The sequence below is a fragment of the Ursus arctos genome, unplaced genomic scaffold (assembly GCF_023065955.2).
Source record: "Ursus arctos isolate Adak ecotype North America unplaced genomic scaffold, UrsArc2.0 scaffold_30, whole genome shotgun sequence".
Taxonomy (NCBI): domain Eukaryota; kingdom Metazoa; phylum Chordata; class Mammalia; order Carnivora; family Ursidae; genus Ursus; species Ursus arctos.
The window spans coordinates 11,656,848-11,679,240 of NW_026622986.1; the positions used below are offsets into that span (position 1 = coordinate 11,656,848).

The 22,393-nt window shown below is 38.9% G+C and overlaps 1 protein-coding gene across 1 annotated transcript in view; it reads left to right on the forward strand.

The window, feature by feature from the left end:
- Nucleotides 1-22,393, forward strand: part of GPR158 (G protein-coupled receptor 158) — a 432,984-nt gene that overhangs the window by 19,734 nt on the left and 390,857 nt on the right. Inside the window, 1 exon segment of the mRNA XM_026478920.4 lies at nucleotides 18,744-18,849. Within this exon segment, the coding sequence (XP_026334705.3) occupies nucleotides 18,744-18,849 (106 nt within the window).

The window sequence follows — 22,393 nt, forward strand, 5'->3', positions numbered from 1 at the left end:
CTCCTATTCAGTAGGTTGCCTTTTAGTTTTGTTGATTTTTTCCTTCATTGTGCAAAAGCTTTCAATTTTGATGTAGTCCCTATAGTTTATTTTCACTTTTGTTTCCCTTGCCTCAGGAGACACATCTAGAAAAAATTTGCTATGGCTGATGTTAAAGAGATTATTGCCTGTTTTCTCTTCTAGGATTTTCATGGTTTCAGGTCCCACATTTAGGTCTTTATCACATTTTGAAATTATTTTTGTGTATGATGTAAAAAAGTGCTCCAGTTTCATTCTTTTGAGTGTTGCTACCCAGTTTTCCCAAAACTACTTGAAGAGATGTTCCCCATTGGGTATTCTTTCCTGCTTTGTAAAGGTTAATTGACCATATAATTGTGGGGTTATTTCTGGATTTTCTATTCTGTTCTATTGATCTATGTGTCTATTTTTGTGCCAGTACCATACTGTCTTGATCACCACAGCTTTGTAACATAACTTGGAAGTCTGGAATTGTGATGCCTCCAGCTTTGGTTTTCTTTTTCAAGATTGCTTTGGCTATTCGGGGGTCTTTGTGGTTCCATATAAATTTTAGAGTTGTTTGTTCAAGCTCATGCAAAATGCTGTCATTATTTTGTTAGGGATTGAATTAAATGTGTAGATTGCTTTGAGTAGTATAGACATTTTAACAATATTTGTTCTTCTAATCCATAGGTATGGAATGTCTTTCCATATCTTTGTGTTGTCTTCAATTTCTTTCATCAGTGTTTTACAGTTTTTAGAGTATACATCGCTTATCTTTTTGGTTAGGTTTATTCTTAGGTATCTTACTTTTGGTGCAAATATAAATGGGATTGTTTTATTAATTTTCTCTTTCTGCTGTATCATTATTGGTGTATAGAAGTGCAACAGATTTCTGTACATTGATTTTGTATCCTGAGACTTTATTGAATTATCAGTTCTAGCATGTTTTTAGTAGAGTCCTTTGGGTTTCTATATATAGTATCATGTCATCTGCAAATACTGTTAAGTTTTACTTCTTCTTTACCAATTTGAATGCCTTTTCTTTCTTTTTATTGTCTGATTGCTGAGGCTAGGACTTCTAGTACTATGTTGAATAAATTGATAAGAGTGAACATCTTTGTCTGGTTCCTGACTTTAGGGGAAGAACTTTCAGCTTTCTGTATTGAGGATAATGTTATTGGCTGTGGGTTTTTCATATATGGCCTTCATTATGTTGAGGTTTGTTCCCTCTAAACCTACTTTGTTTAGAGTTTTTATCATGAACGGATGTTGTACTTTGTGAAATGCTTTTCCTGTGTCTATTGAAATAATCATATGGTTCTTATCCTTTCTCCTATTGATATGATATTGATTTATTTGTGAATACTGAACCACCCTTGCTACCCAGGAATAATCCCACTTGAACATGGTGAATGATTTTTTTTTTAATGCATTGTTGAATTCAGTTTGCTAGCATTTGGTTGAGGATTTTTCCATCTATGTTCATTAGCCTATACTTCTCTTTTTTATCAATGTCATTATCTGGTTTTAGTATTAGGATATTGCTCTCCTCATAGAGTGAAACTGGAAGTTTTCCTTCCTTTTCTGTTTTTTGAAATAGTTTAAGAAGAATAGGTATTAACTCTTTTTTAAATGTTTGATAGAATCCACCTGTGAAGCTCTGCTCCTGGACTTCTGTCTGTTGGGAGTTTTTTGATTACTGATTCAATTTCTTTTTTGGTTATTGGTCTGTTCAAATTTTCTATTTCTTCCTATTTCAGTTTTGGTAGTTTATATGGTCATAGGAATTTATCCATTTCTTCCAGGTTGTCCAATTTGTTGGCATATAGTTTTTCATAATATTCTCTTATAATTATATTTCTGTGATGTTGGTTATTTCTCCTCTCTCATTTGTGATTGTGACTGAGTCCTTTCTCTTTTTTTCTTGATAAGTCTGGCTCAATGAACCAATTTTATTGATTTTTTCAAAGAACCGGCTCCTGGTTTCACTGGTCTGTTCTACCATTTTTTTTTTTCAGTTTCTGTATCATTTATTTCTGCTCTAATCATTTCCTTCCTTCTGATGGTTTTAGGTTTCGTTTGTTCTTCTTTTTCTAGCTCCGTTAGGTGTAAGGTTAGATTGTTTATTTGAAATTTTTCTTGCTTCTTGAGGTAGACCTCTATTGCTATGAATTTTCCTCTTCGAATTGCTTTTGCTGTATCCCAAAGATTTTGAACCATTGTATTTTCATTTTCATTTTTTTCCAGGTACTTTTTAATTTCTTCTTTTATTTCCTGGTTGACCCATTCATTGTTTAGCAGTATATTATTTAACTTCCATATATTTGTGGTCTTCCCAATTTTTTTCTTGTGGTTGGCTTCTAGTTTCATATCATTGTGGTCAGAAAAGATGCATGGTATGACTTTGATCTTCTTGAATTTGTTGAGGCTTGTTCTGTGGACTAATATGTGGTCTATTCTGGAGAATGTTCCATGTGCATTTGAAAAGAATGTATATTCTGCTTAGGATGGAATGTTTTGGATATATATCTCTTAAATCCACTTGTTCCAGTGTGTCATTCAAAGCCATTGTTTCTTTGTTGATTTTCTGTTAAGATCTGTTCATTGATGTAAGTGGGGTGTTAAAGTTCCCTACTATCATTGTAATATTATTAATTCCTTTACGTTTGTTATTAACTGTTTTAAGTATTTTGGTGCTCCTATGTTAGGTGCATAAAAATTTACAATTGTTATATCTTTGCTTGTTTGATTGTCCCCTTTATTACTATATAGTGTCCTCCTTTGTCTCTTATTACAGTCTTTGTTTTGAAGTCTATTTTGTCTGATTTAAGTACTGCTATTCCAGCTTTCTTTTCACATCTATTTGCATGACAGATGTTTCTCCATCCACTCACTCTCAACCTGCAGGTCGCTTTAGGTCTAAAATGAGTCTCATGTAGGCAGTATATAGATAGCTTTTGTTATTTTATCCATTTTCACATATCTTTTGCAGTGTTTAGTCCATTTATATTCAACTTATTACTGATAGATATGTATTTGTTATTTTATTATTTGTTTTGTGGTTGTTTCTGAAGATTTTCTCTGATCCTTTCTTGTCTTTCTCTGTTTCATGGTTTGCTGATTTTCATTAATGATATATTTGGATTTCTTCCACTTTATTTTTTGCATATTTATTAGTGGTATTTGATATATTGGTACCAACAGGTTTGTATATAACCTCTCCTGCATACAGAAATCTATATTAAGTTGATGTTCATTTAATTTTGAGCCCATTCTTTTTTCGTCTCCTCCCCATGATTTAGGTATTTATTTTTATATTTTACGTCCTTTTATCTTGTGAGTTCCTTGACTGATTTTTTACAGAAATATGCATTTTTACTTCTTTTGGGTTTCCTACCTTTATCCTTCAGTCCACTTGTCTGCAGAGGCTCTGTTTGCCTGTTGTGGGCAACATTTGGTCCCAGGCCTGAAGATGGCATGTTTTAACTAGGTATGCTCTGGTATGTTTGTGAAACGAGACCTGTTGCCACCACTGCAGGAACTGAGTCTCCACAAAACTCCTACATTGGGAGATGCGGTGTTTGCGGGGGCTTGGTCTGGTCTTCTGGGGGAAAGGCTCGCCTACAATGAGACTGAGGCATGACTGGGAAGGGTAGTTTCACTGGAGCATGGTGCAGTGGGGTTTGGTGTAAGCAATTTAGGTAGTGAGTGTCAGAGCTGCACTAGTTCCCACAGGTGGCCCTGTGCTTATGCAGAGGAGCAGGGGAGAAAAATGGCACTAGCCAATTCCTTTGCTCCTGGAGGGGGTCTCTCCATGAACACTGTCTCTCTAGTACGTGCTCTCAGATGAGCAAATAACCTTCCCACTGTGTGCCCCAGATGCTCTTCAGATTGTTGTTTCTATGCTGTGTGTCCACGGGTTGTTTGCCTGCCTTCTTTCCAAGAGCAGTTCAGTGCCCTTGGGGCTCTATCACAGCCAAGCCCGATGACCTTTATAACTCCAGGCTTTATGCCATACTGGTCGTCAGAAGACATGAAATTGGGGCCCTCTCACCTTCCAAGCCAATTGCTATGGGGTTTGACTTTCCCATTCACTCCCCTGTGTGCTAGTTTGTCTCTCATTCTTCTCTAATACCACTGCATCCCCACTACAGCAGCCATAACCTGTTTCTTTCCCAAAGTCTGTATCTACACTTCTACCTTCTTCAGTGGGACCTCTTCTCAAACTTTAATTGGGAGTTTGCTCTGCCAGTCTTCAGGTCAATCTCTGGGATATTTAGGATGATTTGATAGTTATCTAGTTATATTCATGGGATGAGGCAAGCCTGTGGTCCTCCTACTCTGCCACCACCTTCACTCACTGATATGTTTTCTGATATTAAAACATCCTTTCATTCTTGAGATATACTCCAGTGGATCATGATGTATAGTTATTTAAAGACATTTTAACATTTTATTTAGCCAATATTTCCTGTAGGATTTTTGGATCTACATGTAGTTAAAAAGGGGGCTACATTTTTTTTAGGTATTGTTCTCATGTGGTTTCAAATCAAAATCACATAAAATGCATTGTTATTGTTATATTTTTATTTTACAAACTTGTAAAAATATAAGAACTTTTCCTTAAAGGTTTGGTAGAATTCATAGACAAAACATGTAAGCCTGAAGCTTTTCTGGGAAGTGAATGATTAACTTTTTTTTTTTTAATGATTTTTTATTATATCGTGTTAGTCACCATACAGTACATCCCCGGATTCTGATGTAAAGTTCGATGCTTCATTAGTTGCGTCTAACACCCAGTGCACCATGTAATACGTGCCCTCCTTACCAACCATCACCGGTCTATCCCAATTCCCCACCCCCGCCCCTCTGAGGCCCTCAGTCTGTTTCTCATAGTCCATAGACTCTCATGTTTCATTCCCCCTTCTGATTACCCCCCTTTCTTTATCCCTTTCTTCCCCTACCGATCATCCTAGTTCTTATGTTCCATAGATGAGAGAAATCATATGATAATTGTCTTTCTCTGCTTGACTTATTTCACTTAGCATTATCTCCTCCAGTGCCGTCCATGTTGCAGCAAATGTTGAAAATTCGTTCTTTCTGATAGCTGAGTAATATTCCATTGTATATATGGACCACAACTTCTTAATCCATTCATCTGTTGAAGGGCATCTCGGCTCCTTCCACGATTTAGCTATTGTGGACAATGCTGCTATGAACATTGGGGTGCATATGGTCCTTCTCTTCACTACGTCTGTATCTTTGGGGTAAACACCCAGTAGTGCAATGGCTGGATCATAGGGTAGCTCAATTTTTAACTTTTTAAGGGACCTCCACACTGTCTTCCAGAGTGGCTGTACCAACTTGCATTCCCACCAACAATGTAGGAGGGATCCCCTTTCTCCACATCCTCTCCAGCAATTGTTGTTTCTTGCCTTGTCAATTTTGGCCATTCTAACTGGTGAAAGGTGGTATCTCAGTGTGGTTTTGATTTGAATTTCCTTGATGGCTAATGATTTTGAACATTTTTTCATGTGTCTGTTAGCCATTTGTATGTCTTCATTGGAAAAGTGTCTGTTCATATCTTCTGCCCATTTTTTGATTTGTTTATTTGTTTCTTGTGTATTGAGTTTGAGAAGTTCTTTGTAGATCTTGGATACCAGTCCTTTATCTGTAGTGTCCTTTGCAAATATATTCTCCTTATCCGTGGTCTGCCTCTTAGTTTTTTTGATTGTTTCCTTGGCTGTGCAGAAGCTTTTTATCTTGATGAAGTCCCATAAGTTCATTTTATCTTTTGTTTCTCTTGCCTTTGGAGATGTGTCATGAAAAAGGTTGCTGTGGCCGATGTCGTAGAGGTTGCTGCCTATGTTCTCCTCTAGAATTTTGATGGATTCCTGTCTCACATTGAGGTCTTTCATCCATTTGGAGTTTATTTTTGTGTATGGTGTGAGGGAGTGGTCAAGTTTCATTCTTTTGCATGTAGCTGTCCAATTTTCCCAGCACCATTTATTGAAGAGACTGTCTTTTTTCCACCGGATGTTTTTTCCTGCTTTATCAAAGATTAGTTGCCCAAAGAGCCAAGGCTCCATTTCTGGGTTCTCTATTCTGTTCCATTGGTCTATATGTCTGTTTTTGTGCCAGTATCATGCTGTCTTTGGGATCACAGCTTTGTAGTACAGCTCAAAATCCGGCATTGTGATGCCCCCAGCTTTGTTTTTCTTTTTCAATAGTTCCTTGGAGATTCGGGGCCTTTTCTGTTTCCATACAAATTTAAGGACTATTTGTTCCAGCTCTTTGAAAAATGTCATTGGTATTTTGATCGGGATACCATTGAAAGTGTAGATTGCTCTGGGTAGCATGGACACTTTAACTATGTTAATTCTTCTGATCCATGAGCATGGAATATTTTTCCATCTTTTTATGTCTTCCTCAATGTCTTTCAAGAGTGATTTGTAGTTTCTAGAATATAGGTCCTTTACACCTCTGGTTAAATTAATTCCAAGGTAACGTATGGTTTTTGGTGCTATTGTAAATGGGATGGATTCCCTAATTTCTCTTTCTTCGTTCTCGTTATTCGTGTACAGAAATGCAACTGATTTCTGAGCATTGATTTTTATCCTGCCACATTATTGAATTGCTCTATAACTTCTAATAGTTTGGGAGTGGATTCTTTTGGGTTTCCATATAGAGTATCATGTCATCTGTGAAGAGAGACATTTTGACTTCTTCTTTGCCGATTTGGATACCTTTGATCCCTTTTTGTCGTGTGATTGCTGTTGCAAGGACTTCTAGTACTATGTTGAATAATAGTGGCGAGAGTGGGCATCCTTGTCGTGTTCCTGATCTTAAGGGAAAGGCTTCCAGCTTTTCCTCATTGAGAATAATATTTGCAGTAGGCTTTTCATAGAAGGCTTTTATGAGATTGAGAAATGTACCCTCTATTCCTACATTCTGAAGGGTTTTAATCAGGAAAGGATGCTGTATTTTGTCAAATGCTTTTTCGGCATCGATTGAGAGGATCATATGGTTCCTGAGTCTTTTCTTGTTGATATGATGTATCACGCTGATTGATTTGTGAATATTGAAGCACGCTTGCATCCCAGGTATGAATCCCACTTGATCATGATGGATAATCCTTTTAATGTACTGTTGGATTCTATTAGCGAGTATCTTGTTGAGGATTTTGGCATCCATATTCATTAGGGAAATCAGTCTGTAATTCTCCTTTTTGAGGGGGTCTTTGCCTGGTTTGGTGATCAAGGTAATATTGGCATCATAGAATGAGTTTCGTAGCTTTCCTTCTGTTTCTATTTTCTGTTTCTATTTTTTGAAATGGCTTTAGGAGAATAGGTATTATTTCTTCTTTGAATGTTTGGTAGAATTCCCCAGGAAAACCGTCCGGGCCTGGAGTTTTGTTATTTGGAAGGTTGTTTATCACTAACTCAATCTCTTCATAATTAATTGGCCTGTTTAAGGAATCAATTTCTTCCTGTTTCAATCTTGGTAGTTTATAGGTGTCCAGGAAGGATTCCATCTCTTCCAGATTGCTTAGTTTATTGGCATATAGCTGTTGATAAAAATTTCTAATAATCCTTCCAATTTCAATGGTGTTCGTCGTGACCTCTCCTTTTTCATTCATAATTTTAATAATCTGGGTCCTTTCTCTTTTCTTTTGGATAAGTGTTGCCAGTGGTCTGTCAATTTTATTGATTCTCTCAAAGAACCAGCTTCTAGTTCTGTTGATCTGCTCTACTGTACTTCTGGTTTCTGATTCATTGATTTCTGCTCTAATTTTGGTCAACTGCTTCCTGGTGAGTGGATTAGGCCTGTCCCCCTGTTGCTGTTCCAGCTTCTTGAGGTGAGAATATAAAAACTGCATTTTAGATTTTTCTATTCTTTTGAGTGAGGCTTGGATGGCTATGTATTTCCCCCTTAGGACTGCCTTTGCAGTATCCCATAGGTTTTGGACCATTGTGGTTTTATTCTCGTAGGTCTCCATAAATTGTTTAAATTGATTTTTGATTTCCTGGTTTATCGAGTCATTCCTGAGCAGGACGGTTCTTAGTCTCCAAGTGTTTGAGTTTCTTCCAAATTTTTCCTTGTGGTTGAGTTCCAATTTCAGAGCGTTGTGGTCTGAGAATATGCAGGGGATAATTTCAATCTTTTGGTATCGGTTGAGACCTATTTTGTGACCCAGAACATGGTCTATTCTTCAGAATGTTCCATGGGCATTAGAGTAGAATGAGTATTCTTTGGTTCTGGGATGTAGTGTTCTATATATATTTATGGGGTCCAACTCGTCGAGTATGGCATTCAAAGCCCTTGTTTCTTTGTTTAGTTTTTGCCAGGGTGTTCTGTCTATTTCTGATAGTGAGGTGTTGAGGTCCCCTACTATCATTGTATTTTTATCTATATGTCTCTTTATTCTGGTTAAGAGTTGGCTTGTGTATCTTGCTGTTCTCCTGTCGGGGGCATATATATTTAGAATTGTCACATCCACTTTTTGGATACAGCCTTTAAGAATAATATAGTGCCCTTCTGTGTCTCTAACTATAGTCTGTAGTTTAAAATCCAATTTATCTGATATGAGAATTGCTACCCCAGCTTTCTTTTGAGGTCCATTTGCGTGAAAGATGGTATTCCATCTCTTTACCTTCAGTCTGAATGTATATTTGGGTTCGAAATGAGTCTCTTGTAGACAGCGAATGGATGGGTCAGGTCTTTTTATCCAATCTGCAACACTGTGGCACTTTATGGGAGCATTTAAGCCATTCACATTGAGACTGAATACTGAGATATATGATTTTAATGATGCCATGTTGCCAGTAAAGTCTTTGTTTGTATCGGTTGTGACTTTCTGTTCTGTATCACTCTTGGGGCCTTTTTACCTTTATAGAACCCCCCTTAATATCTCCTGTAGGGCTGGTTTCGTGGTTACAAAATTGGTTAATGACTGGCGATTCTGGAAGGTTTTTATTTCTCCATCAATTCTGAATGACAGCCTTGCTGTATAACAGATCCTTGGCTGCATGTTTTTCTCTGAAAGAGCTTTAAAAATGCCCCCCCCCCCAACCTTTTCTCTCATTCCAGGTCTGTGTAGACAGGTCTGACGTAAATCTGATGACTTTGCCTTGGTACGTGAGAAATTTCTTTGCCCTGGCCACTTTCAGTACTGTTTCCTTGGATCTAATATTTGCGAAATGCACTATGACGTGATGTGGCGTAGGTTTGTCATGGTTGAGCTTGGGAGGGGTCCTCTCTGCCTCTTGGACATGAATGCTTGTTTCCCTTGCTAGATTAGGGATGTTTTCAGCTACAATTTGTTCAAATATCTTTTCTAGACCTCTGTTTTTCTCCACCCCCTCGGGGATGCCAATGATTCTGACATTGGATCGTTTCATTGAGTCAGTAATCGCCCGTAACCTACATTCGTGGGCGTGGATTTTTTTAAAGTCCAGCTTCTATTTTCGCTTTTTCTTTTACTAACACATCCTCCAATTCGCTAATACATTCCTCTGCCTCATTCACCCTGGCCGTCATAGCCTCTAGTTTTGACTGCATTTGGCTCATAGAATTTTTAATTTCTGCCAGATTTGCTCTCATTTCCGCCCTTAGAGATTCTATATTCTCATTAACGTTTTTGTTAATACTTTTTTCAAGTCTAGACATCATCTTGACCATTGTTACTCTGAATTCCATTTCTGATAATTTGGTTATATCCATATCCATTAGTTCTGTGGCAGAGGCCCCAGACTCATTGTCTTTTCTTTGTTGGGGGGGACTTCTCCTTTTCGTCATTCTGATGAGGAGAGGTTGCGGGGTTGTCCAGAGCCCAAATTATTGACCGGGACCCAGGCCGTCCACCCTTGTTTTATAGGGATCTTAGGGATGTGGGCTTCTTGATTTTTCAGCCTGCCTTCTGGGGGAGGGGCCTGCCGCGCCAATACTCAGGCAACCCTGTTTGGGTAGGGTCTCCGTGTCTCCTGAGAGGGGGGATGGGGATGGGCACCCTGTGAGCCTGTGTTTCCAGGCTTTTGTTCTCTGGCGGCTTTCCCTGGTGGTTTGCTGTGCCTCTTCTGAGAGTCAGAGCAGCAGTGGCTGAATCTCAGCCCATGTCACAGAACAGAGGGGATCGCAGGCCGTTCTCTACTGATGATCTGGCCACTTTAACTCTGTTTCTGTTGGTGCTGCTCAACCCTGCAGCATCCCAGGATGTGCGCCCCACACCCGGCGTCCCAGCCCTCACTTCCAGGGCCGGCGCGTCTCTGTCCTTTGTGTTTCTAACACCGCCAGCTGCCAGCCGCCCCCACGCACTCCCGGAGCTCCCAGTCTCAGTCTGGATCCATGAGCTCACCGGAGCTCTGTGAGAAGTCTGGTGGCGTGCACTCCCTGCTCACAGTCCCAGTCTGTTTTCTCGTGGGTGCCGTCTGCGAGATCGCCCGCTCCCCGTGCAGGTGGCCACCACTTCCTGGCGCCCGAACACGGTGGCTCCCCCCCCTTCTATTTATCTTCCGATATCTGTGCGTGGTTTCATGGCTCCCCGCTTCATACCTCAATACTCAGCGCTGGAGATGTTCATTTGTAGAGATTCAGATGTACCTTCCTGTGTCTCAGGCTGATTCCGTGGATGTTCAGGTTGGTCTGGTACCTATCCAACTCGACTCAGGGGACTGGCTGAAAAAGGGGTCCCCTACTCCTCCGCCATCTTAACCCCTCCCCAGTTAGCTATTTCTGCATAACAAATTTACTGTACAATCTAGGAGCATAATACAAACTTTTTATTATTTTTTTTTACAATTCTGTGGGTCACAAATTTGGGGTGTACTTGGCTGGGTGGTTTGTTTCTGATGTATAGGATATCAGTTGGGGTGGCTGTGGCTGGAAGATCCACTTCTAAGATGGCTTCTCACTCATTTATCTGGCAGGTGGGCTGGGATGTTTCAAGTAGCTGGGGCATGTGTGGGAACTTCTTGGTAAACTCTCTTTCCACATTCACTCTTCCTGGTATCTTGCATTTCCTCATAGCAGGATAATCTCAGGGTAGTTGGAATTCTTTTATGCAAAATGCACTTACCCCCTCTCACACTCCTCACCCCCAAAGTCTCCTTTCATTGTGGTATTGTCTTAAAGTCAGGGTTTAGCCATTTGAATGAAGTCTTGATGAGCGTGAGTGTTATGTACATGGCTCCTCTAGTATAAACCTCTCAATCTGAAGACCTGTCAAGAAATATTATCTGTCCCCTTCCTCTGTTATCCGTCCCCCATATATGATTGTGGTAAAGGGATGGCACAACTACGGTAACACTGCAGTTAAAAAAGCAGGGGAACGAGATACACATAGCAGCTACTAGATCACGGCAATTTTGAAATCCACTTCAATGTATATCACCAATTCCTTGATCGTGATCCAATCCTGCTCCCTGGGAATAATTTTCTGAAGGTTCTGGATTTATCCTCTCAGCTCTTGATTCTGTCCTCTGAACCATCTTTCCTTTTCCCTAAGAAATTGAATTATGACTGCAGCTGAGTGGACTTCTTAGCTTGCTTTTTGCTGACAGAAGCGTGGGGAGGAGGAAGTATCTTTTTTCTTTTGTACTGTTTCTTTTCTTTTAATTTAAGATGACAGTGCTCCCACTTATGCTATTCATTCAAAAATGTTCTGGGTTTTCTATGAATCTTACTAGGTTTCATTCTACTAGACAGAAGTCTGATTTTTAAATCTCTTTAAGATAGATAATTTTCTAAATTGGGCCCTGTGGCTACTGTGCAATAAAGTCTTAAGAATCTTAGAATCCCTATTGTTTAACACAGAGGGTCTATGAGGCATACCCATAAGACCATTAGGATTCCTTTAGTCTAGCTAAGAGGGTCTAGAAACACTGTCTTACACCCTTCTGAGGTTTCAATAAATGATTTTGCAGACCCACTCTGAAGTGGTTCTTTGCCCTAAGCCCTTTCATATTCCAAGAATCTTTTGCTAGAAGAGATTGGATATGTGCAATAGTTTTGTTGTTGTTGTTGTTGTTATGTGCAATAGTTTTGTTGTTGTTGTTTGTTTGTTTTCCAAATTCTGGCTCCTTAATATTTTCTCTTAACTTTACTCAAAAACCAAACAGCTCCATAGTGGCATTATTCATAATAACCAAAAGGTGGAAACAATTCAGTGTCTCTCTTCAAAGGAATGATTAAACAAATGTGGTTTATAAATACATTATAATACTATTCCACTAAAAAGGAAGGAAATTCTGACACCTGCTACAACATGGATGAGCCCAGAGTACATTAAACTGAGTGAAATAAGCCAGCCACAAAAAGACACATAACTTTATGATTCTGCTTGTATGAGGTACCTGGTGTAGCCAAATTCTTAGAGATATAAATTAGAATAATGGTTCCACTCCAGGGGCTAGGAAGCATAGGAAAAGAAAATTATCATTTAAGGGGTAGAGATGAAAAGAGTTCTGGAGATTGGTTGCACAACAATATGAATGTACTTCACACTACTGAACTGCACACTTTTAAGATGTTAAGACAGCTAAAATGGTACATTTTGTGTTATGTATACTTTACCACAATTAAAAATTTTTTAAATTCAAAAACAAAACTAAGCAGGTCCTTCTTTAGTCCATGCTTTTCTTTTTTTATTCTTTCATAGCCAGGAAAGACCAGGTAGTACTTTCTGCATTTGGCCTAGAAACTTCCTTCAATAGATCCCCAAGTTCACTTGTTCACAGGTAAGTGTTGCCAAACTTCCCATATATTATGTACCGAAGGTTCCTTTTTTCTGTCCCTCCAATACTATTTTCCTCATTGTCCTTTAAAGCTCACCAACATATTCCCACTTTTATTAACCATCTCTTTGAGGCCTTTCCAGCTTCTGCCTCTGCCTGGTGCCCCATGTTTTAGGTTTTTGTTATGTCAGCAACCCATTTCTAGGCACCAGATTCTGTTCTGGTTAGCTGTTGTTAGGAGTAGGTGACTGGTGGCAGCTGATATACCAGCACCTGTTTTTATCAACTTTTTTGGCAGAACTTCTTCCCTTGTACCCCATCAAAATTGATTATATAATGTCAATTTTTTTTTGTAGTGACAGAGCAGGAAATTACTATGTAAGGTAAAAGAAGAAGAAGCAAAAGCTGAATTTAAAAACTTTCCTTTAGCCTATCCAGTCTTTCTGTCCATCTATTCACCCACAGTTCATTATAGGTTTCAGTTTGCTTGGGTATCTCTCTCTTTTTTTGGAGGGGAGAATGTTATTGTTACTTTAGCTGCTTCTTGCTTCTTTCTAGTATCTGCAGTTTCTTGAAAGTTAATTTTGGAGGTGGACTGATTTAGGAGATAGGGGAACTTTTTTTTTAAAGTTTTAATTTAAATTCCAGTTAGTGGGGTGCCTCGGTGACTCACTTGGTTAAACATCTGACTCATGTCATGATCTCAGGGTTGTGAGATGGAGCCCCTCAGCAGGCTCTGCACTGAGCAGGAAGCCTGCTTAAGATTCTCTCTCTCACTCTCCCTCTGCTTCTCCCCCACCCTGCTCATGCTGGATCTCTCTTTAAAAAAATAAATTCCAGTTACTTAACATACAGTGTAATATTAGTTTCAGGTGTACAATTTAGTGATTCGCTACTTATATACAACACCTGGTGCTCATCACAAGTGCCCTCCTAAATCCTCATCACCTATTTAACCCATCCCCCCCTTACCCTCTGGTAACCACAAGTTTGTTCTCTATAGTTAAAAGTCTGTTTCTTGGTTTTCCTCTCTTCCCCCACCATGTTCATTTACTTTGTTTTTTAAATTACACGTATGAGTGAAATCATATGGTATTAGTTTTTCTATGACCGAATTATTTCACTTAGCACAATACTCTCTAGCTTCATCCACATCATTGCAAATGGTAAGATTTCATTCTTATGTATTTACCCAAATAATACAAAAATACTAATTCAAAGGGATACATGGACCCTGATGTTATAGCAGCATTACCAACAGTAGCCAAATTATGGAAAGAGCTCAAATGTCCACTGACTAATGAGTTGGTAAAGAAGATACGGTGTGTCTATACACACACACACACACACACACACACACAGGAGCTAGGAGAAATATTACAAAGACATGGGCTATGTAAATTTTAGTCTGGTGGGGAAAACAGATCATTAAAGTATGAGGAAGGTAAGTATAATGTATTATGGTGAGAATAGGGAAGTGGTGAGAATCAGAGTTTATGGAAGGCTTCATAAAGTCAGGTAGGAGCTATGACTGTTAAAGCACAGATTGGGCAAAGAGACTTCAGGTATAAAGGCACGTGTAAAAGAATGGTTTTCTGAGATAGTGTAAGTTTCTAAGGACACCACATGTAATTGTGAATTGTTTGGAACAAAGAATGTATGCAGAAGAGTGGTTGGAGATATTAGTAGTAGGAGGGGCCTGAATATAATGTTATACCTAAGAGCTTGAATTTTATTCTTTAGGACAGTGGGAAATACTGACTTTAAGCAGGGAATTGTTAGGATCAAATTGGTATATTTCAAAGATTACATAGCAGAGTGTGATGCTTAAGCTCCAGTGCCCTTTGCTTTCATGGAAACCTTCTAGAGTCCTGGAATGAACACTAGCAAGGAGTTTTGTGGTCAATTGTTTTCTGTAAAATTTGAAAAAGGAGGATATTTTAACTGCAATGGTCTCTTTCTACTTTAACATGCTTCTAATACATTTTCCCAAGGCTGTGGGCATTTTGGAAACCAGCTAAGGGAAAGTTCAGGATATTTATTTATTTATTTATTTATTTATTTATTTATTTGAGAGAGACAGACAGCATGAGTGGGAGGGGCAGAGGGAGAGGGAGAGAGAATCTCAAGCCAACTCCCCACTGAGCCTGGAGACTGAAGTGGGGCTGGATCCCAGGACCCTGAGACCACGACCTGGGCAGAAACCAAGAGTGGAATGCTTAACATACTGTGCCACCCAGGCGCCCCGAGTAATATATATTAGTTTGTAGTTAAATTTATATATAGCTAAGTTATTGCTACCCATCTTGGTATACAAATAGCTTCAGGTAATGATCTTACTACCCACACTGCAGTTAAAAGGCAAAGATATAGGGCCAAAGGTCATATTGTGATATGTATATTCATGATTTTGTGTCTGTTTCTTAAAGAAGGACCCTAAACCATATAAACTTCAGGACCAGGATCTTTACCTGGAGCAATATGAGATAAGCCTAAATCAGTAAGTTATTGTAAAAATTTTTTAGCTCGTGAGAGAGGAAGACCTGAACCAAGGCAGTGATAGTAGAAATGGAGGGGAAAGGTTAAGAAGCGAGAAGCATCCAGGGAGTACAATTTAGGGAACTTGGCAATTGTTTTGATATGGGGGTTGGTTTCACAACAGATTATCGACTTGGATGACTGGAAGGATCCTAGTCATGGACAAAGAGCATCAGCGTAACTGAAAGTTTGGGTGGAGGATGAATCCCATTTTGGGCTTATTGCGTTTCAGGTGTCAGACAAATAGACAAAAATGCACATCTGCAGCTCAGCTAAGCACCCAGGTGTTCGGGGATATAACTTGCTATTACTTGCTTCTCTGGAGGCCACTTACCAGGCTTTTTTGGCCCTCGCTTTCCAGTCAGCCTAGGAAACCGCAGCCACTTACACACCCTCAGAGCTTCCCAGTGGCGCCTGCTCACCGGATGTGCAAGCGGCACTTCCGCCCCCAGAGGCACGCGCTCAGGGGACTCTCTGCGCCAGCGCCGCCAGGCTCTTTGTTCGGCCCAACCTCTGCCGGTTCAGGGCGGCTCGTGAGTGGTTTCTCCTCTGCGTGATTTTCAGCGGGATACCTTTCTCCACGGAGAGACCGTTCTCTTCCCACTTAAACCCCCAAGCCTCCACTTCCCCCTCCTGAAGTCAGCGGCCCCTCCCCGAGGGCTTTGTAGGTCTCCAGGCACCAAGGCAGCGACGCCAATGAAGATGAGTCAGCGCTGATTTCCCAGCTGGTAAACTCACGACTCATTACCTTTGGTGGTTTTGCGCGAATCCCAGAAAGCTTCGTGAGCCGAGCTTAAGGTCTGCAGTCACTTTTGGTTCTTTTATATGAACCTAGAATTAAGAGGGAAAATTCTTAGTGATTAAGATACCGGTTTCTTAAGGTAGTGTCCCCAGGAAAGGGACCAGAGTAATTGCAGCCTCCTGGAATCCCAAAGTGGCTCCTGTACCTGAGCAAGCCGGAAGCTTTGCACTCTCTTGTGACTAAACTCTTTGAGCATAGTGGGATAGTTGAGGGAAACTTGACCTCGTTATTACTGACAGATGTGGAACAAATAAAATCGTATAGTTTTACTAGTTTATTACTTACAAACGCATTCTAAATAAGCCATTCACGGCAGAATACTAAAATGTAGTGGACAGCAGTAGTCCAGTGGGAAATTTTGTGTTAGTGAAGATGACTGATAATTTAGAATGTGATATGAATCTGCTGTAATTATACCTTGAGCCATTGGTTGAGTTAGAAATCAGTCCACTCTTGGGGGGGGGGGAAGCTTAACCATTCCCCTCACTTGCTTGAAGTTTTTTTTCTCCATTGCACTTTTTACTTTGTCATATATAGTATAATTTAATTAATTGTTATAGCCATCATTTATTGTTTGTCCCACACCAGAGTTAAGCTCCATGAAGGCAGGAACTTTTTTTTCTGCTTACTATTGTGTTTCAAAGGCCAAGAACAGTTTTGGCCCAAAGCTAGCACTCAACATACACTTATTGAATGAATGAAAAAAATGAGTATGTTATTTTTCAAAGAGCATGAAGTAGAGCCGAGAGTCGGCTTGCATGATTGGCAGGACCTATGTGGAACATAGTTTTGTCCAAAGCCCTGTTAGTAAAGGTAGTCAAAAAATGAACAAATGTTTATGGAATATCTACTGTACCCCAAATGATAACTTTCCAAATTTCCCAGAATTTACCATCTCTTCTCCATTAAACATTCTGACATTTTTATATTTGGGCCTGTGCGGTTCACCTCCATCGCATCTCTTATGATGGTATGATCATACCAGATAACGAATATTTGTTGAAAGAGCAAGGGAGTGAACTGGATTAAGGCATTAGATTACCTGGGAATTCATTTATTTATCACATGAACAGACACTTGTTTTATAGAATTATGGCCCACAATAGTAGCATTTTGCAAATTGAGGTCTGTTTCTCTAAAGGATTTGTAAGTTCTCTATGATAATTTTTAGTTTTCATTTCAGTGGTCCTCTGAAACTTTAACCTACATATGTTCTGAGCTATCTGGATAACCAAATGCTATCAGGAGGTTTCGGTGTCTTTGTTTTGTATCTCTTTTGAGCATGTTAGCACTACTTAGTGTTTTTTGGCAGGTTAGTAAGAAAAAATCAGAGGCATCCTTTAAAAATGTAGAAGACTTATTCACCTTAAATGAAGCCCAAACGACAGTAAGCTACTCTGTCAGAAGATTTCACAGTAGTTAAAAGGAGAAAAGAGAGAAATGAGTCATAGCATGTAGTAAAATAGGCTTGCTAAAGTCTGTACCATATTCCTGTTCTGACAGGTGATTGAGTTTGGCAAAGCAGAATCATTGGTGTTTGTAAATTAATATTTTAAATTTAAATTTTGTTGACTTATAGTTTCGTTTGAACTTATTTTATAATTTTGTGGGTGTTTTTGTAGCTACAAAAACTATAATATGAAGAATTTGAACCCAACTTTATATTTGTACATATTTAATAATACGTAATGAATGTAGTTTAAAAGTCAAGCAGGAGACCTTAAAAACGTGTTTTTATTTTAGTGGATTTTAATGAGGTGTTTATACTTTACTCAAGTTTGTGAAAAATGACATTACAAAGCTTTGGGCTTTAGGGCCCAGGACACAGAGTTTACTTTAATCAAGTACAGGTGTGACAGTCCACTGTAGAAAAGATGTTTCTGCTGCTAGTAGTGCTCATGGTGCTGAAAAATAGAAGCGGCGGATCTTAGGAAAATGTAGGAAGATTGGTTGGAGAAGATGGAGAAATTTGAGATAAAATTGGAGCTTTCTTTGCAGTTTTGCTTTTGGCTCTGAATTTGTGAGTTCTCGTTCTTAGTGATTTTTCTCAAATGGCTAAGTGAAATGCAGTGTTTGTGTTTCCACATTTAAGAGAAGAAAAATGCTAATCAGCACTTCTGTAGATGGTGCAAATCTCTGGTGTGGAACACTGGGAGACCTAAAGCGCTGTTTAAAGTCATTGTGATAGAAGATCAGAGGAAAGAGATGCTATCCCCCCACCCCACTCCATCCCTGGTCCTGCATTGGGAAATAGGAATAGAAAGAAAGGAGGTGGAGGCTTTGCTTTGACTTACTTTAATAAAAGGGGCACTGGGAGCAGGTGTTATTTTAGGGTCAATTTTGCTGCCGTGTCCAGAGGAACACTATCTAGAGTTCAGTCAGTCCACAGACATTTCTTGAGCATCTCTATGTGCCAGGCATTGTGTAGGGAGCTGAAGACAGTGAACAATACAGGGTCCATGCCTTTGGGACTTAGGTAAAGCTAATCCTTGTTGATTCTGTTGTATCACGTCCCTGTATTCACTTGGTACAATTTAGTTGAATATGAGTGGGCAATGTGAACATTTTTAGTGCACTCTTTATGTTGCTTTGTGTAATTTCTGGGATGGAATACAGAATTAGAAACTGTAAAGGCTCAGATTAATTTGTTCTTATCTTTCTCTGTTTTTAAGGGGTGTTATGAAAGTTGACATAAATCTTCAGAAAGTGGACATTGACCAATGTTCAAGTGATGGCTGGTTTTCAGGAACTCACAAATGTCACCTTAACAATTCAGAGGTAAGAATGTGAAGATAAAATCCTCTGAAATCAGAAACGAACAAATGTGTAACTTTAGAATTATATTGTATTTATATGGGGAAGTGAACAAGACGAATCTTACTGGGAAAGAAAAGTGTCGTATACAGTTCTGAATTGTTGCCAAATGAACTGAAAGGGGTAGAAAATTTTGTGCTCATTTGGGGACAAAGAGAAAGCTGAAGCTAAAAATATGTCCGAAGTTTGACATTAGTCAAAGGCTGACCCTATTTAAAATGGGCTAGAAATTCAAATAGCAATGAAGTGAGACACCCAGGAGGGGTCAACCAGATTATGTACATTTTTATGCAGTATGATGCTTGTTGAAACACTGTGCTGTGCATTCAGACACGCTGCCATCTGCTAGAAAAGTGATCAAGTATGGCAGGGCAATTTTGAAAACAAAGAGAAAACCATTCAGGGACCTGGATAAGGAATATGTATATTTGTGTATGTTTTTCTGATTTTTAGCTCCTCTGTGCTTGATTTCATGGGACTTTGGTTGGTAAAAAACAGGCATAGAGATCATACTTCTGGAAATAAGACTGTTACTTGTCTTTCGTAGTTTCAAAGAGGAAATGGAATGACATCCTGATTTCATTTTCAGTAATCCATCTCTCAGGTCCCCAAATGCTGTGAAACAACTGTACAATGAAACTCCTGATCTTAAATAAATACTTGGGCTGTCCTAACTTTGAGTCCATGAATTTGTGGGGAAAGTCAACTTAATTTATTTAAAATACAGGGGAGATTGCCATAAATGTAGTAATTTAAATCTTCTATTTTAATTTTTGTTCTTGCAAAAGATGGTTTTATATAGTGCATCTTTTTTTCTGTCTGATACGATGCTCTTTTTTTAAATTTTAATTTATTTTAATTTCGGTAGAGTTAATATACAGTGTTATATTAGTTTCAGGTGTACAGTACAATGATTCAATACGTAGTGCTCCACCACAATATTCTTCAACCCTCCTACCCCCTAAAACCCTCAGAACTCCCCACAACCCTCTAAATCCATCATACATCCCTACCATATCCCTGTGACTCCTGCTTCCTTAGTACCTCCTGTACATTCCCACACACCCCCATAACCCCTCCCACATTTCTGTACATATCCACATAGCCAACCCTCAACACAGCCCTCACTTCCTTCACTCCCCCACCCCCAAATTGGGACTCAAATTATGTAAGTGAAATGTTTCGGTCTTGTCAATTCATAGAAGTTAAGGTCCCCTTTTTGCTTCCTTTCACTCTTTGTTCTTTTGATTTTGAACTTTTCTGAGTTTCTCCTTCCCTTTGGATGAATCTGGCATTTCTAAAGTTAGGAATTTCAATCACTGATCTAGTGAACATCTTTAGTCTGATTATTATCTCTATGCCAATAGCATATAACTATTTAGGCTTGTCTTTTAGCCAGGGTGGAAGTTTTTTGCATGGATGTTGTAGTGTAGATATTGATCTGTATGTGCTCGTTTCTGTACAGCCTTGTGTCAGTGGTGCTCTTGGGTGGTTTGGAAAAGCAGTCTGTCTACAAACGAGGAGGCATTTACTTTTCAGTTTGTTACAGTTGCTGCTTGCCTCTTATAATCTTACTGTAGTTCCCCCCCCCCCCTTATAGCACATCTATTTGACTAGATGGTTATATTGCAAGAATCTCTTTCTCCTTCTGGAAGATTGATTTTTTTTCATTTTACCAGGATTATTAATTTTCTGGGTGGTGTGTCTTTTTAAAGCTTTCAAATATACTAAGTTATTTCAAGATAAAATATTATCCTCTGCTCTGGTTAAGAAGGATTACATTGAAATATGTAACATTTTGAATTGTATATGGGAGCATTATATTTATTAGATTCTTGTAGGAAAAACTGGGAAAACATATCCTACAAGACTACTGACAGTTCAATGAATCTCATTTGAAAATGTTGTCAAAAGAGGCTCAATGATCAAAAATAATATTCATAAACAGTGAATGTACAAAATGCATATTTTGACTTAGGCTCCATCTGTCTCCACCCTCTTCCCTTGCCAGGTGCTAGAATTGAAAGTGGGAGACCTTGGTGTCCTGGGCTGGGCCCTGGAGGCCATTGGTGGGTAGTCTGACTCACACAGGGCTGCCGTGGAGCTCCTCACACTGTTTTGTTGGGCTTCTCTAAGGTCCTGTAGTTGGCGCTGGTCACTCTAAGTATCTAAAACAATTCCATACCACATCTTCAGTCTAGGGACTAGCAGTGGTCTTTCAGTCCTTTCCTGTACTAATGTGAGTTGGAGATGAAGAACTGGCTTCTCTTGACCTTTTTATTGCTTGGGAAAACAAAGAAAAGTCACTTGTTTGGGGTATATTTCATCTACACTGGCTCACCTTTGTTCACCTGTTTTCTCTTATGGACCCCAAGGATCACTGTGTAAAGTGGCTTATTTTGGGAAGTAGTTAACGTGATATCTGTAGGGTGTAGGGGCCTATCTTCATGAATATCCATATCATTAGAAACAGAGATACTCATCATGTGTATTGTGGGTTTTATCTTGCCAGTGTTTACCATTCTTCTCATACAAATACTAGTGGAAGTCACACATTTTAGTTATATTGAGGCAAACTTTTCACTTTTAAAATGTTTCTGGTATGTTGAATTTTTAGCCGTCAGGGTATCTTAAGCCAGAACAGTGAGTCTGATGTTGGAAACAGGTACCTGGCATGTGACCAATGACAAAAGCCGCAGGAGCATTTTAGGAAGGCATGGAATAGTTTGTGAGGAAAATAATTTCTCCATGAGCTTGGGTCCTTCTAGGAACTAGGAGGCCACTAAGTATTTTTCGAAGGGCATAGTAAAACAGGATCTGAACCGACATCCTGAACTGGATTGCAGGATTATTCTGGCTGTTTTTATAAGTGATCCAGATCGTTGCAACAGGGACTTGATCATGTTGTCAGTATTCATTTAAATAATTCTGGGCTGATTTTCCTATCATTGTTTGCGCTGAGTACACAAAATCCTCTCACAGAACAGTTTATTAAAAACATTAAAATAAATCGATGTTCATTTTTGTTTTAAAGGTTTTCTTTTGCTTTGTTTCCATTATAAGGATTTTTAAAAATCACTATTTAGAGTAGGACAGTGGCCTTGAAAGTTTTTGATTGTATCCTATTAGTAAAAATGCTGAATATCCACCCATAGTATATGTGTATTTTTAATCTAGAAAGTATGAGTTTTTTCTTGTATTTATGTATTTTATACATTATAAATTAGAAAACTTAGGTTGAGACAAAGATAAAATAATATTTTAATGTAGCTTATGTATTATAAGTATATTTTTAATAAGAACAATAAATTAACTGATTTACAATTATGTTTCATCATTTTTTAAAATCTTAGTTTAATACTTAGTAATGCAATGATTCAGAGGTCTCTAAGTTCAGTTTATTTTTATACTTTGTTTTAATGTCTGTCGTGGTTGAAAATATGCCTCACAAGGATAGGTCATTCCAAATTGAAGAAGTAATTTGTTGACTGTGTTTGCTAAATGACAG